This window comes from Leucopleurus acutus (assembly GCF_964270905.1).
Source record: "Leucopleurus acutus genome assembly, chromosome: 5".
In the NCBI taxonomy this organism is placed as follows: Eukaryota; Metazoa; Chordata; class Mammalia; order Artiodactyla; family Delphinidae; genus Leucopleurus; species Leucopleurus acutus.
This window is the reverse complement of record NC_139147.1, coordinates 14286923-14300643: the sequence shown is the minus strand read 5'-3', so window position 1 is coordinate 14300643 and position 13721 is coordinate 14286923. Positions and strand designations below refer to the sequence as shown.

At 35.2% G+C, this 13721-nt stretch overlaps 1 protein-coding gene across 1 annotated transcript; it reads right to left on the bottom strand.

Annotated features, from left to right (window-relative positions):
• Positions 1–902: 902 nt before the first annotated feature.
• LOC309962493 (SH2/SH3 adapter protein NCK1-like) lies at positions 903–2054 on the bottom strand (the record flags this gene model as incomplete). The annotated part of the gene is made up of 1 exon (XM_082840379.1): positions 903–2054. The coding sequence occupies one exon, from the start codon at positions 2052–2054 to the stop codon at positions 903–905; it is 1152 nt and encodes a 383-aa protein (XP_082696505.1).
• Positions 2055–13721: the final 11667 nt, after the last annotated feature.

Below are 13721 nucleotides of genomic sequence, written 5' to 3'. Positions count from 1 at the left end.
GTAAATACCTGGGAATGAGAACACATGAATGCAACCTAATTATAACAATAAAAAGAAAACTCTAAAAAAATAAATATTTTGGTGCCAAGACCAACTTTGGAAAGTCACTTTGATTCCTTTACTCTGTATTTAAGATGCAATTATCTGCTGTGCAGAAAGGAAATTTTGAGGCATTTCTTCATAATTACAAATAATTTATAAGTGGAAATTACATGATGAAAACATCAATCATAATATTCTGTCAACAAGGTATCTTCATTTGGCAATCAAAGTGTCAGTGTAGATGCAAATATTCTGAGGTCAAAGCTTCTTGTCTTTTACTCATACATATGTCTATTTCTCTGCTCGTAAGATCATGAGCAGGAACTTTATTCGGCCTCAAGCCCTGAAAATGTGAACACAACTCACATTCTTCTTCTTTATCATCATTCATATGATCAGTATGCATGACATTCTTTTTTTTCTAACAACTCTCCAAGAAATTTATTTTAGCATATGCCATATATTGATATAATTGATATAATAATTTTATATGAAGAGAACCATTGCAGAAGTAACTAAGGTGGTGCCCTTACAAGGAAATAAAAGAAAGGCAATAAAGAAATTCTTCCATATAAAGACTTTCGATCTGCATCATTTTTTTCAAAATATAAAACCTTAATATTAGAAGCAAAGAGAAAAAGAGCAAAAAAACAATAAAACAGAAGACCAAGGATAAGGAATTGCTCTATGCAGATGTTTGGCATCTGTAGTATATATGTATGGAATGAGTTATAATAAAAATACTTATATATTATAGTCAATTTTCATATAGAGTTAGAAACAGCAATTTCCAATCAAGCGTGATTGGACTGATATTTTCTCAGTCTTCAATTACATGACAATTTACAACTGTATAGCAGTCACTTCTGGTCAGCAGTATCATGATAAATCTTGATAAGATATAATTTTTCTCCTTGTTCACTTGTAAAAATTGGTGCCTTTTTATAATGTTCTACAAGTTCTTCCACGGTGCTGAATTTACGCTGCCCAATGCAGTAGACAGTTTCTTTTAGTTGGACTTTAAAATGCTTATTTTTCCCTTGTGCTTTTAGTGATACTGAAAAATCATTTGGCGGAGATTCACTATCATGAATGAGGAAATCAACTTCATGCCCTCTTTCATTTAATGCCATTTCTGCTAGGTGCCTGGTGACTTTCCCATAATACCATGGATTGCCAGCAAACTTTCCAGTGAGTGAAAGCCTAATGTAATCACACTGTGGAGGCGATGGTTCCAAACCTGAAGTTAATGGATTATTCTGCCTAATGGTAACATAGTTTTTCAGCACCAGAACAACCATTCCATTGATCTTCCTGCATTTCCACCACTCAGGGTCATTTTCAAGTTTTTCAATAACAACCATTACATCGCCTTTCTCAAAATTAAGTTCTTCATCATTGGACGACCTGAATGGGTAAAGAGCCTGTACCAGATGTAACACTTGCCCAGTATTTATGTTACTGACAACTGCTGCTAATTTCTCTGACAAAGAACCCACATGGTCAGCCAAAGGACTGTCACCTTCCTCAGTCACGTAGTTTGAAGGGAACCATCCAACATGTCCATTATAGCTACCCCACCACCACCCATCACTGCATTTCTCCATGACGATCATCTTTGTCCCTTTTATCAATGACAATTCATCCTCTCTCTCTGCCATGTCATTAAATTTTACATAAGCAGGCACGTTGAGGTCATACAGACGTTCCCCTGGGTCAAAAAAGCTATCATCAGCAGGAGATGCAGAATCTGGCACACGAGGTTTTCTTTTCACTCTTCCAATGCCTAACGTATCCTTTAGGTTTTTTACAATGGATGCTTTCTGAGCACTGTTTTTCCTTTCCACGTAGTTAGAAGGCACCAAACCCATTTTATCCATGGAATTTTGAACTCGCCACCAGGACTTAGAATCATCCAGAAGCCACAATCTCTCATTCTTCTTGATGTCCAGCTTTTGTTCTTGTTGGGCCACATAATCAAATTTGGCTACTACCACCACTTCTTCTGCCATTTTTCAGCAGCTTCTGCACTGTTCAAATCCGTACTTACTGCTCTTTCATCTGATAATCAGCGTTAAGGGAACTGTCTTTATCACCTTAGGAATCCCCTTTGTCTCTCTAGAATTTGATTTCCTGTTTACTGTATTCTGCATGACATTCTTGAAATAAATCTCAAACTGCTTTCCTTTCTAGTCCAGACCCCATATATGGGCACAGTGTTTGAGCTGGGACTTCTTGAGCATGTGCCAAGATTACATTATTTTATCTGCATTTCAATTATTTTCTTTTAAACATTTTTTTCTGTGACACTGTTTTTTTTAATTTATGGCATTATGAAATGAAAACCATTTTCATTATTTAAAGATGTCCATATACTATATTCACTCTAATAATCCAACAATGACCCTAAAGCTCCAATTCCTTCTTTATCTTATGGAACATATTTTTCTTCTCCCTCCCCATGACAATGCACATGCTGTTCTCTTCAACTCTGCCCTTCCCTAATTTGTTTAAAATACCATTTTGGCAGGGGGTACGTGAAGTAAGGTTCTATTCAATACATCTCTCCACATTCCTTAAGTCCTAGAGTCCTTCTCACAAAATAAAACATTTAATTGTTTCTGAAAATATGGTTATGGAAAAAAAATTAAATACAGAAATATAGTAATACAATATAAAAAACTCCCACCAATCATTCATTCATTTTAATGAATTACCAAGTCAGGGTCAATTGTATTTCAAACATAGCCTCACATGCTTCCTTCACTGTTGCATCATTTTGAGATGCCCTGCTTTTTAGGTCCATAAATATTTCAGTATATACCTGATAGATATAAAGATTCTTTCTTTTAAAAAAGGTATTGGGTGTGTGATTTTTTTAATTATTATTTATTTCCTGGAATTTAAGCCCCATTATTTAAAATGTCCTGTCAGGTTGGATTTAGTGCTATGTAGGTAACTGTTAATAACTGAATTGAAGTTTCTGATTTCTAGCTTGAATCAATGAAACTCATCCTCCAAATCATTTCTCCATTCACTAAATCACAAAAAAGTCAGCACAACTATTAGTTTATTAACACATTACTGAAGTATTAGTAAGAATCACTGGAGATCCATGAAAACTTGTGCAACTTACCTAATTAAATGAGAGTTATATTGGGAGTCCCATCATGTATAATTTAAAGATGAAAGTTAGGGATCTTAAGACCCTAATTATGAGAATATGAAATAAAAATCCATAACAGTCTCAGGTTTGAAGGAAGCCACCGCCCCAAAAAAAAATCCCTCTCAAGACTTAAATGAGGAACAAATACTACTCAATCTGAGTTGGAAAAATTATAGAAACATTGATTCAAACCTCAATTTTTTTAACTTATGAATAAAGTAAGGTAAAACCTGAAAAGTTACATATTAAAATGTTAAAATAATAAGGAAAGTCTGAACATAGAAAAAGAAAACACAGGTTTTCCAATTTTTTATAAAAATTGAAGCTGCTGGGACTTCCCTGGTAGCACAGTAGTTAAGAATCCGCCTGCCAAGGCAGGGAACACCAGTTTGAGCCCTGGTCCAGGAAGATCCCACATGCTGCGGAGCAATGAAGCCCATGTGCCACAACTACTGAGCCTGTGCTCTAGAGCCCGCGAACCACAACTACTGAGCCCATGTGCCACAACTACTGAAGCCCACCCGCCTAGAGCCCGTGCTCCACAACAAGAGAAGCCACCGCAATGAGAAGCCTGCACACAGAAACAAAGAGTAGCTCCGCTTGCTGCAACTGGAGAAAGCTCGCGTGCAGCAACGAAGACCCAACCAACGTAGCCAAAAATAAATAAATAAATATATATTAAAAAAAAAAAACACAAGGCATACTTAAAAAAAAAAGATTGAAGCTGCTGGAGTGTGCAGTGTGTATGTGTTTGGCAGCAGAGGATGGGTAGGGGGAAACGATTCAAACAACATGTATCCCTGTCATTGTTTTCTAAGGAGGCTCCTAGTAGAGGGCACATTGAACAAAGACTGAGCAAAGAGGTACAGACAGCTCTTCCTTACAAGCTCATAAACGTAACAGTTTCTAAAGAGTATATAGGTTTAAAAATATTCTTTCCCTGATATACTGAGAATAAAGTAGTTATTATATTAAACCAATACCTTTACAAAGGAAGTGTTATTATATTCATAAGAATTAGTTTATGCCTAAATATTCTGTTTTTATAGGATGTCAAATCTAAAAAAGAACAATATATGAGCAAGTTATCACATGAGATGTAGAAGTTACAGGCTAAAAGTTAATAAGATCACTTCTAAGGAAGTAAATAATTGTATGGAAAAAATAAGTTTCAACCAAATATATTAATCAAATATGCAAAACTTATGAATAAATAGCGCATTTAGGTAGGCAAAAATAATGAAACAAGGTCCTGAATGTTGACAAATTTTATTGGAAAATACTTCCAGAAATATCACAGGAGGGATGAAGGAGGAAGCTTCATGTCAGTAACATAGCAGGAGTGAAGATAGGCAGCCTGTGTGGTGGATTCTGGATGGGGGAAACAGACCATTGTAGATGTAGAATGCTTTCAGTAAAATCCAGATGACCAGTATCTTCCATAGAAAGAAGGACGGAAGTAGCCACAGCCATAACCACCATAGCCTCCACAACCATAGCTGGAAACATAGCCATAACCCAGGCCACCAAAACCACCAAGGCCATAACCAAAGCCATCATACTAGTTGCCGTAGTAGTAGCTCATTGTGACAGGGCTCGAGGATTAGGTTGGATGTTGAAGATGGCTTTCTTGAGAATGAATATCACCTGCTGCCCCCAGACTTTTGTACTCCCTCCATGTGGGTGTGGTCAACCACAACACACAAGTGTCATTCTCTTTGAAAATCTATCTTTGGTGAAAAACAGTACTATTAAGTCATAACTTTCTTATGAAGGGGAGTTTCAAAGATGCATGAAATGTTTTATTTTTCCTTTGAAACATTTTTATTTTCCTTTTGTCATAACTTAAATTACATATATTCCTACAGTTAAAATATCAGCCTCCTTCACAATAGATAGATAATTTCTGGTATTTCCTGAGATCTTTGTCATTACCAGACAATATCTTCTTCATGTTTTCTTACACTCAATTTTTGTCTATTTTAAATATCATATTTTCTATCTCTTTTTCTCTTTGGCTTTCAATAAATCAGGGTACCAAGTATTAAATAATCATGAATGGTTGAAACTAATCCAAAAATAGAAGACAAATTATTCAGAATAAAAACTACATTTCAGTGACTCTAATTTGTAAAGACAAACTCCATAGAAGGATATTCAAGTCACAATTGAGATAATACTTCTGGTATTAGTTTCCTAGGACTGTTATAAAAAAATAACCACTCATTGGTAATTTTTTTCCCAAAACAGGAGAAATTTAAGTTCTCATAGTTCTAAAAGCTGGAAGTCTAAAACCAAGATATTTACAGGGCCATACTCCCTATGAAGGCTCTGAGGAAAAATTATTCTTTGCTTCTTCCTAGCCTCTGGTGGTCCCTGGTAATTCTTAGCATCTCTTGTCTTGCTGCTACATCATTCCAATCTCTGCCTCAATCATCACAGGGCCTTCATCCCGTCTTGCGTGTGTGTGTGTTCATGTGTGTGTGTGTGTGTGTGTGTGTGTGTGTGTCTAAATCTCTGTCTTTTTATAAGAACACCAGAAATTAGATCTGAGGCCCATCCTAATCTGGTATAAACTCATCTTAACCTGATTACATCTGTGAAGACCCTCTTTCCAAATAAGCTCACATTCACGGGTTAGAACTTTATGATTTCTTTTTAGGAGACATAATTCAGCTCCTTAACACTGCCTTTTTGATGAAACATACATCTTTTGTCAGATTGTAGTTTGAAAATTAAGCTAAATTGAGATGAGTTTTCAGAATATCACCTTCCTATATAGTTATAGGTTAGTTAGGGTGGAAAGAAACATTTTGCATGAGATTTGGAAGGCAGGAAATTAAACTAAAGCTTAATCTCTCAGCCCTCCCTTTTGTGAGACAGGAAAACTACAGGGGAGTTGAGTGAGAGGGAGGCCCTTTTCCCAGGGCTCGGAGACAAGGCTCTGCTCATTCCCCTTGAGTTGAGACCTTTCCAATTATGGGAAAGACTCTGGGTATTTTTCACAAAGCTTGCTCTTCTTCTTCCATTGCCAGAGCAAAGAAGGGATCTTTCTCAAGTTTTCACGGTGTGAACCTGGTAGAATTCCTGTAGATAAAGCCCATAAAAGTGTAGGCGCCTCTAAGACAAAAGCCCCTTAGAGTTTCTCACTTTTGCACGAATCCATACTCAGCCTCTAGTAACTTGTCACAATGAGAGTTTGAGTATTTGTAACAGTTTATGACTCCAGAGGCTTCTTCTGTTGGTAAGCAAATCTCAGCTGTGACTACAGATTCCCCCATTTCTCCAGATTTTAGGAGTGGTTTGTCCTGAAAACTCAGTTTTCTGCTAGATTCTAGAAAAGTCATTGATCTTTAGTTTGTGCAGCTTTATCTTGTTGTAAAGACCAGAATGACAATTTCTAAGCTCTTGCCATGTCAGAGCTAAAACAAGAAGTCCGAAATTTTTATTTAATGGAAAATAGAGCAGTTATTTCATTATTTAAAGAATGGAAGACTTTAAAGTTTAGGTTGCACACAGAAAGGAGTACAGGTGAAATGAAGATTCATTCAATCAAACGATAAGTTTGATTGAATACCTGGAATATTAAAGTTATTTCACTTTGCTTTGAACAAAGTATATGATAAAAGGGAAAGATATAAATGGCCACTCATGGTCTTAGAAAGCCTGCCCTTTAGCTGTGGTCTAAAAATATCTGTGTCTTGTGTGTCTATGATTTTCTGAGTATTGTAGCCTGGAGGCAGGGTTGAGGGTGAGGAATAGATTGAGCCACATGAGGGAGTATAGAGAAATGTAAAATGAAAGGTAGCGACTCCTATTTCTAAAGCAACTTAAAAGAGCTTAAGATTTCCATGGGCTAGGTTCATTCATCAAAGAATTCTGGAAAAGGTGGGGCACACTGGATGTGAAGGATGTGTAAGATTCATTGAACATCAAAGAGAGAGACAGAAACTAGAAAGAGGCAATGACTTTAGCTAATGCTCTGAGGCAAGACTTAACCACATGTATCCTCGATGTGAATGTGTAGATCAGTGTATCTGGAGCAGAGTTTATACACAGACTAATTAAATTTGGGAGGTACACAGATTACAGTGCAAGAAGGGTCTGGACAGAGAAAAATAAATACTGTATGATCTCACTTATATGTGGAATCTAAAAGAGCAGAATTCATAGAATAGAATGGTGGTTACCAGAGACTGGGGGCTGGAAAAAAATGGGGAAATGTTGTTCAAAGGATACAAGCCTCCACTTATAAGATGAATAAGTTCTGGGGATCTAATGTAAAACGTGGGTATAGTTAACAATATTGTCACATACTTGAGAGTTGCTATAAGGGTAAATCTTAAATGGTCTCACCACACACAAAAGTGATCATTATATGAGGTTATGGAAGTGTTAAACTAACCCTATTGTGGTAATCATTTCACAGTATATATGTGCATTAAATCATCATGTTGTATTCCTTAAATGTATACATTCTATTTTGATCATATCTCAGTAAACCTGGAAGAAGTTTAAGTAAAAGAAAAGAAAGGCTTCGGATTTGGGATTGAAATGTTTGTCATTTATGGAGTAATCTTCTAATTTGGGGCCAGGGAAGTACTATAAGAAAAGTGAAATTTTAAAATACTTGGTTTTTGGTGCAAGCTGGGTGGTGTGGGGAGATATGGAAAGTAAGGAGATGAGCTAGATAATACATCAATAATTATAGTATAGTATGGTAAGAGCTGGAATTAAGGTTTTTGTAACAGGGATGGCTGGGAAAGGATGGATATAAGATGCATAGTGTTAAAGGAATAGCACTCATATGCTTCATTGACTAAAAGTAGAAACATTACCAAGCTACAAGTTTGTATTCTTTATATCATTTTATTTTTAACTTTTAAATGAATATAAGCTGATAAAAATGGCTTTCCTGTCAAGAGTAAAGAGCATTATGACCAATGTTTGCTTTTTAATAAAATGAGTGAAATACTTCATGTGTGTTTTAATACATATGCAGAAGTCCACTGCATTTTATTTATTCAGTAGCCCATAATTTTTGAGATAAAAGCATTTGAGAACAATAATAAAAAAAAACCATGTTTTTGATAACAATCTATATTTCACAGTGGAAGTCACCGAAAGGCAACTTTAAAAGTTCAGTTATTTAGGGCTTCCCTGGTGGCGTAGTGATTGACAGTCCGCCTGCCGATGCAGGGACACGGGTTCGTGTCCCGGTCCGGGAAGATCCCACATGCCGTGGAGCAGCTAGGCCTGTGATCCATGGCCGCTGAGCCTGCGCGTGCGGAGCCTGTGCTCCGCAACGGGAGAGGCCACAATACTGAGAGGCCCGCGTACCGCAAAAAATAAATAAATAAATAAAATTTTAAAAGTTCAGTTATTTAGAGATAAATAAATATTTCATCTCAAGTCAATTTTTGGAACTTTACCATGACTCCAATTACCAATACTCTTCTCAAATTATGAAGGGATATTTTGAGATGTTTACTAGTGAACAAAATGAATATTAAGGTAATAATTATAAACCATAAAGCAAATAATATATTCCTATCTGACATCTTACCTTTGAAATTTGAGTGGTATAACTAGCATATTTGATAGTAGCATCAGATCATTCCTCAATATAACAAAATTATATTCAGTAATAATCATAAAATAAACAGTTATAATGGCCAGAAACAAAACACAGATGACAAATATTGTTTTATTAAAATACATCTGTAAATTTTATAAATTATTGTCCATTAAGTAATCAGTGAATTTAAACAAAAATAAAATACCTGTAAAAAATTTGCTTTCACCAAACAAAAATATTATATTGTATAGTTTCACAATGTTTCATTGTTTTGAATTTGAAACACACACACACTCACATACACATATACATACACACTGCTCTAACTGAGCCATGTTACTACAGACTTTCTTTCTCTCTCTTTATTCCTCCCTCCCTCTTTCTTTCTTTTCTTCCTTTCTTCCTTCCTCCTTCTTTCTATCTTTCTTTCTTTCTTTCTTTCTTTCATTCTTTCTTTCTTTCCTTCCTTCCTTCCTTCCTTCTTTCTCTCTTGCTTTATTTTCCTCTCTTTCTTCCTTTCTTTCTTTCATTTTCTATCTTTCTTTCTCTCCTCTCTGTCTCTCTCTGTTTTCTTTTTTACTGGAGAAGCAATATGTCTGGATAACAATGTGATTTTCTAAATTTAGTTTTTCTTTCCTATCTTTCGCTCAAAGTCAACAGAATATGAAGAAGTCAAATATCTTTGTCAGTCAGTTAAAGCTCCCTATAAGCTGTATTCTTTTTAATAAGCCAATATTTCTCCTCAAATGACAATCTCTCCATTGTTTCATGGATACTATGTTCTCTTCTTCATGCCCGTGACAATGTCATATTTTCTAATGAATTTTATTATATAAACAGTTAAGTAAAATATAAGAATAATATGGTAAAAGGAATCATTATATACATAACTCATCTTCATAAATTATCACCTTGTGACAAATCATATTTTCTCTGTACTTCTGTCTTTTTCCTTCTTACCAGCTGTGAAATTTTTAAGCAAATCCCAGGAATCATACCATTTTATCTATAAATATTGTCATATGACTCTCTAAATGATAGAGACTTTTAAAAAGCACTGTCAGTAATTTTTTTAATCTTATTTTTGAACTGAAATAGATTTTTCAAGTAAGGTTGCAAATTAGATTTATTTTGAGATTGATTGAAAAGTTAAACCTTTATTCAGAATCTGTGTGATTCAGCATTCTCAGCATTCCTAATTTCATAAGATCATTAAAAGAAATGGAAACAAACTTTACACTAGAAAGATTTTTCTCTTAAGCACAGTGCTGGAAATACCTGTGGGACTTACTGGAGACTCATGAAGGCCCATGGGATTCACCGAGTTTATTGGAAGTAACACCAGTGAACATCTTTACGTAGGACTCAAAGGTGAAGCCTAGTATCCAAGGAAAACAAGACTCCACACAAAAGTCAATGACCCATCTCTGGAATAGAATTCTGATCAAGGTATAAATGAAAAACAAAATCCAATCCCAAACTAGAGTTGGAAAAAGGAGTAGAAACATTAATTTAGAGTCAATTTTTAAGTTTTAAGTGAGTTTAAAGAGAGTTTATCTTTAAAATTGATTTGTATATGCTATAATACTGGGATAACCAAGAATGCTAACTATGGTGAATTCTCAGGTTTTTCTCTCTTTCATAGAGTAAATGAAGGCTATCAAGTCACATGTTTTCCCACATTTAAATTATACAAGGAGGCACACTACTATATATAAAATAGATAACTAATAAGGACCTAGTATACAGCATAGGGAACTCTACTCAATACTCTGTAATGGCCTATATGGGAAAAGAATCTAAAAAAGAGTAGATATATGTATATGTATAACAGATTCACTTTGCTGTACACCTGAAACTAACACTAAATCATAAACCAACTATACCCCAATAAATTTTTTTAAAAAATAAATTTAAAAATAATAAAATTATACAGGGAGGAAACTGACAGAAACAGTTGGAATAGTGAGCTACAAATCAAGGACAGTACTTTCTTGATGAGCTCAGAAAAATAGGAGTACCTATTGGGTGAGTATAGCACCAAAAAGAGCCTCTTCATACAGTGCTGAAAGTCTCCTGACTTTTCATTAAATGAAAGAGAGAATAGATGGTCCATCAAGCTTCACATATTTACATATTGTTAATGAAGGACATATCTTCATAAGTATTAGTATATATTTGGTTCCATGGGATTCCATATTTTAAAAAAGAGGCATCAATTTAGCAAAATAAATAATCTAAATGAGTTATATACTTTGTTGAACAGTAAGGGTTATTTCTAAGGAAACATGAATGCAAAGTAAATATGTTCCATGGGAAAATATTTTTCAATACAAAAATACTACTAAAATTTTGGAAAACATCTAGTGTTTTGAAATGGTTGAAAGAAATAAAGTTTGATAGTTAATGTTCACCAAAAAATATTTATTCAAAAGTAAGTCCAGAAATATCACAGAAGTGAAAAAGAACAAAATATAGGTCATTTTCCAGCAGAGTTGACTATATCTTGGTAGAGCATTCAAATCATTCATCAGAAACATGAGTGTCTGCTGATCCAAAAAATTCCAAGTGCAGGGTGATAATGTCTTTGAAGAAAAGTAATAGATAATAAAAATTAGACAAACATTCTGAATCCCAAAATAGTGATCAGATCTTTCAGAAGAATCCAGATGACCAGTATCATCCATAGAAAGAGGGACAGAAGTAGCCACAACCATAACCATCATAGCCTCCAAGGCCATAGCTAGAACCATAGCCATAGCCCAGGCCACGAAAACCACCAAGGCCATAGCCAAGGCCACCATAGTAGTTGCTGTAATGGTAGCTCAATGTGTCAGGGGTTGAAGGTTTGGTTGGATGTTGAAGGTAAGTTTCCTGAGAATGAATATCACCAACTGCATCCAGATTTTTATACCCCCTCAGTGTGGGTGTGGTAAAGCACAACACACAAGTGTCTTTCTCTTTGAAGATTTATCCTTGGTGAAAGATAGTACTATTAAGTCATACCTTTCTTATTAAACATAGTTCCAATGATGCATGAAGACATTTTTCCTTTGAATGTAATATAATTTTTCATAACTCAGAAGTAATATTTGCTTTTATTATGTTCATCATCAAAACTGATTTTTTTTGTGTATTTCTACTTTAAAATTGAATCTCCAAGCTTTCTTCTATGAGATAGACAATTCTTGGCATTTTCTGAAATTTTTAATATTGCCAAGTGTTATTTCTTTTTTCTACCTCAGACTTTTTTTAATCTTTTCCAAAAACCTGTTTTCTTTACTTATTCAATAATTGAATCACATAATTGTTAAATTTAATTATGAAAAATAAAACATATGTTTGTCATCAATTAGATAAAAAGATGCCATTTATTTAGAAAAATTTGGACAATATTTTATTATCTTCCTTATTGGATATTCTGTGTCACAACCTTTTAACCACCTTTATACTTGAAAATAACAAATTCTGTATGAGGAGTGACATGTCCTAACACAAAATGCATGATTTTCTTCTGTACCCTTACAAAGAAAATCTCTCCTAACCATATGTGATATACCAATGTTTCCTGAAACTGGCAGTTGACATCTTTTTCATATACTTTTTCCTCACATGTATTGAATACTTATTCTCTTGGAGAAAAAAAATTGTCTCTTGTTCTTATGCCATTTTTACCCATTCTAGTCCACACTCCTACTAGCCTACGTAGTCCTTCCCCCTTCCACTCCGCCACCTAGTGACCTGATTTCTTTATTTTTATGTTTTATTAATTTATTATTTTTTCCCTTTTACCCTATTGTTCCCAGGGATTTATTTATTTATTTATTTTTAACATCTTTATTGGAGTATAATTGCTTTACAATGGTGTGTTAGTTTCTGCTTTATAACAAAGTGAATCAGTTATACATATACATATGTTCCCATATCTCTTCCCTCTTGCATCTCCCTCCCACCCACCCTTCCTATCCCACCCCTCCAGGTGGGCACAAAGCACCGACCTGATCTCCCTGTGTTATGTGGCTGCTTCCCAGTAGCTATCTACCTTACATTTGGTAGTGTATATATGTCCATGCCTCTTTCTCGCTTTGTCACAGCTTACCCTTACCCCTCCCCATATCCTCAAGTCCATTCTCTAGTAGGTCTGTGTCTTTATTCCTGTCTTACCCCAAGGTTCTTCATGACATTTTTTTTCCCTTAAATTCCATATATATGTGTTAGCATACAGTATTTGTCTTTCTCTTTCTGACTTACTTCACTCTGTATGACAGACTCTAGGTCTATCCACCTCATTACAAATAGCTCAATTTTGTTTCTTTTTATGACTGAGTAATATTCCATTGTATATATGTGCCAAATCTTCTTTATCCATTCATCTGATGATGGACACTTAGGTTGTTTCCATCTCCGGGCTATTGTAAATAGAGCTGCAATGAACACTTTGGTGCATGACTCTTTTTGAATTATGGTTTTCTCAGGGTATATGCTCAGTAGTGGGATTGCTGGGTCATATGGTAGTTCTATTTGTAGTTTTTTAAGGAACTTCCATACTGTTCTCCACTATTAATTTATTTTTCACCCTACTCCCTTGTCAGCATTTCTGTTCTTTGAGAATCAAACACTATGACGGAGTTAGGAATATCGAGGAGGAGCAGGAAAAGAGAATAAGTAGGACTGAGCAGGGGAGCTGTGAGACCATAATACAGACCCTACAAATTCTCTGACGGCCCAGCTGGAACTCTGCAGAAAAGATTGCTTTCAGAGGAGGCCTATGTTAAGCAGAAATGCTGTGCCTAGTTATTGGCTGCCCTAAGAATAGTGCAACCCTGACTCAAGGGCTGAGGTAGACGTTGACAACACTGACATCTTGTTGTACTCTGGGTAGAGACTCCTTTCTGGAAGAAAGATTTCAGAGATCGATATTCATGTTTGCCACAT